This window comes from Vicia villosa, linkage group LG5, assembly GCF_029867415.1.
Source record: "Vicia villosa cultivar HV-30 ecotype Madison, WI linkage group LG5, Vvil1.0, whole genome shotgun sequence".
In the NCBI taxonomy this organism is placed as follows: Eukaryota; Viridiplantae; Streptophyta; class Magnoliopsida; order Fabales; family Fabaceae; genus Vicia; species Vicia villosa.
In genome coordinates this window covers 59,025,574-59,029,345 of record NC_081184.1, presented here as the reverse complement: position 1 = coordinate 59,029,345, position 3,772 = coordinate 59,025,574, and the positions used below count along the sequence as shown (strand labels likewise).

Sequence of the window (3,772 nt, the reverse complement as noted above, 5' to 3'; positions counted from 1 at the left end):
GACCAGTTTTTGTACTTAACTCATGAGAGGATAACAATTTTCCACAGTATGACCGGGAGCATTTTTGTGAAAAGCACAGCGAGCATCCGCTTGTACCAAAATGGTGGATTAGCAGGAGGAGGAGGATCCCTCAGTTGAACTAGATTCTTCTGAAGTAGCAAAGGCAGTAATTACGTATAAGTCGTCGGAATAGGATCAAAAGGCGGATATTTCCTTTGTTGATTTTATTGAGGAGCCTGTTGTCGAGGCTATTGAAGCTACGGCTTCTGCACATTCTGAGGTGGATCTTGGCTAACAACTGGAGTCACAGCAGCAATTTATGGTTGATACCGTCTTTTTCTTCCTCTTGAGATGGCACTAACAATTTCTTCCTTCTTCTTGGCAAAGTTACCGCAAATCTTTTGACGCCACCACTAACTAGTGATGAACTGACTTCTTTGACTATGCGACCTTCTCGGATACCTTCTTCAAGTCGTATCCCCATGTTTACCATTTTAGTAAAGTCATAGAGAGCGCTTGCTACCATCTTATAATAAAATGTGCTTAGTGTCTTAAGGAACACTTTGGTCATTTCTTTTTCTTCCATGGGTGGAATGATTTGAGCAGCTAGTTTACGCCATCTTTGCGCATACTCTTTGAAGGATTCTTTTTCTTTTTGGGACATAGCACAAAGTTGATCTCTGTCCGGTGCCATATCAATGTTGTATTTGTACTGTCTGATGAAAGCTTCACCCAAGTCATGGAAAGTACAGATGTGAGTACTATCCAAACCCATGTACCATTTCAAAGCAGCTCCAGATAAGCTATCTTGAAAGTAGTGAATTAACAAGCGTTGATCTTCCGTGTGCATGGACATTTTCCTTACATACATAATCAGATGAATGTGAGGACAAGAATTCCCTTTATATTTCTCAAATTTTGGAAATCTGAACTTGGGCGGAACTCTGACATTCGGAACCAAGCATAAATCATTTACTTCTTTTCCAAATAGATCTTTTCCTCTAAGGGCCTCGATCTCTTTTTGCATTTCCAGAAATTGGTCTTCAAATTCTTCCAATCTACCCATACCTTAAGAAGGAGCACTATGGAAAATATGTTCGTTGTGAAGAGGAATAGTGTTTACAACAGCAGGAGTAATAGTCATAATAGCTTGAGGAATTGTTGTCAATGGAACAAGAATCTGTTGTCTAGACAATTGGAAATCCATATCTATCCCATATGGTCTAGTGGTCGTAGGATTCGTCACAGGAATTGCAGGAGTTGCAGGAATCTGAGCATTCTCTATCTCGGATATCACAGTAGCTTGAGCTTGGGTCAGTGGCTGATTCTGAGCAGCCACCAAGTCTTGAACCATAGAAGTTAATTTTTCAATACCGGAGCATAGGACAGAAACTTCTTCTTGCCACTCTTGATCATCAATAATACTGTCTTCCATTCTTTGACGATTGGCGCGAGTATTATACCGGATGCATGCAATGCAAAAGACTCTTTTTTGTTTAATTTTTCAAAACATATCATAATATCTTTCAAGGATTTATTTAAGAGTTTTGTAAATGTAAACACTATATAGTAACATGAAAAAGAAATTCCATTCATTAATAATAAAGGGGCAAGGCAACCTTGGAACATATAAGGGTCATCGAGGGTCATTGAGGGTCATCGAAGTACCATTTTATTTTGATAGCATACAAAGGGACAAGGGACAACCAAGTCATAAACTACTTTTAAGAGTTACAAGGTAGAAACAAATTAAGAAAACTAGTAAAATCCAAGAGTGATCATCAAATCTTAGTGAGAAGTACCCATATCATCTTGAGTCTTTTTCTTCTTCAGCTTGACTTTTTCCAGCTTATCAATAATACTCTTCCATGCAAGTTCTTTTGGAGGGAGAGCTTTTTCTTTTTGCTTCCTTTTCTTTTCTATTTCATATTTGGCAATAGTAGCATCCTTAGCTATGAGCCAAGTGTCTTGAAGTAATAGTTGATCATTCTTTTCTTTCATCACATCTTCATAGGATTCTTCTAACATTCCTAATTCAACATCATAATACTCAAACTTCTTCTTCCAACGGTCTCTTGATTTCTTCATTTTTCTTAGAGCTTCTTGGAGACTTTCAATTGTTGAAGGAACTACAATGGGTGGAACATATTCCTCAATTGGGGGTGCAGTTGTTCTAGGGAGAATACCCAACTATCAAAGGTCTCAAGAGAGAGATCCCCTTTGGTCTTCCAATCCTTGATTTCTCTTCTATGGCTTGGATGCCAAGCATTAGCGATCCTTTCTCTAAACTCTTTGTTCTCAACTCTTTCTTCCAGAAAGAACCCATCCAATAAATTGCTCCTTGGTCTTTTGTCCATAGGAAACCCAAATTGACGACGAGCTAACACGGGGCTATAGCTGATTTCTCCTTTTGTACCAATGAGGGGCACATTAGGGAAATCACCACAGCAGTCTAAAGTCTTCATTCTATAGAAGTGATTGCTTGTCCAAAAAATCTTAGTGTTGGTAAGAGTCGCGATCTTGTGTGACCATTTCAATCCTTCTTTCTGGCTCCAGAATTCAGGTAGATGAGATATGTGCCACTTGTATAGCAAAGGAGTACAACAGGTAACCATTCCCTTTCCATAGTAATTTCTAAGATGAATAGAATAGTAAGTGTCCCTAAGTAAGGTAGGAACAAGATTTTTATTCATAAAGATCTTGATGGCTTTCATATCAACAAAGTTGTTAATGTTTGGGAACAAGAACATCCATACACCAACAAGGCAAAAACAACATCAAAGTTTTCTTCCTTTCTTTCTTGTGACAAGGTGAGAGCTTTCTCGATTAAGAACTCAGCAGGTAACCCAGGTAATCCTCCTTTAGTAACCATGTTCTTTTCAATTTCTCCCTTTCTAAAATGAGTGGATTTTGCAATCTCACAAGGCTTGAGATCTTGTTCTAAACTAGTGAAGGGGATTCTTCTAGTAATAGGTAACCCAATAATGCTTGAATACTCTTCCAAGGTAGGCAATAGTTGATATTCAGGGAAGGTGAAGCAATGATACAATGGGTCATAGAACTGGATCAGAGTGGAAAGGGTTCCTTCTTCCATCTTGGTTCTAAGAAGATTCAACAATCCTCCATACTTGCTACAAAACTTGTCTTGATCAATAATCAAAGAACCTAGCTTTCTTAGTTCTTCCACCTCTAAACTCTTGAAAGTATATTTTTTGGTTTTTCTTCTTTCAGGTTCCATTCCTATAATGTTTACAAAACAAAAGGTTTATTTTAATTCCTTGAAAGATATTATGTTTTTAGATGCATGGATGAATGAATGCAAACATAGCAAAAACATGGGCTTGAGGGTTCAAAGTCACGAGCATGAAGACAAAGGTCTACCCATCCCAAAGGTGTGTACTATGGTTATTTTGTACCTGTAGATCAAGGTTCTATTGTTTCCCAGACTCAAGCAGCCCAACTTGGAGATTGTAAACTCTGTATCTACATACTCATTTGAACAAAATCCAAGAGAACCTCATCTGAGCGTAGCCTCGTGTAAAAACTATTTTGAAAATAAATCAGACATAGTTTCCACACTACATCTTAATGGCCAAGATTGGATAAGGGTTTCTAGGTCCCTTGCTTCTACAACCTAGTTGAATGCAACGATGTATTCCCAACTACATGGTCAACAAAGTTACTTCCAAAGAGGCCTCCATTGAGCGATGGATCTTAAATTGACTTGTTTGGGACTACTCCCTCGAGATCAAAATGACTATACCAGTCTCCT

The 3,772-nt window shown here is 38.3% G+C and overlaps 1 protein-coding gene across 1 annotated transcript; it reads right to left on the bottom strand.

Moving 5' to 3' along the window:
* Nucleotides 1-2,129: 2,129 nt before the first annotated feature.
* On the bottom strand, nucleotides 2,130-3,094 carry LOC131604709 (uncharacterized). The gene is made up of 2 exons (XM_058877134.1): nucleotides 2,763-3,094; nucleotides 2,130-2,661 (listed from the first exon to the last, which is right to left on the bottom strand). The coding sequence occupies exons 1-2, from the start codon at nucleotides 3,092-3,094 to the stop codon at nucleotides 2,130-2,132; spliced, it is 864 nt and encodes a 287-aa protein (XP_058733117.1).
* Nucleotides 3,095-3,772: the final 678 nt, after the last annotated feature.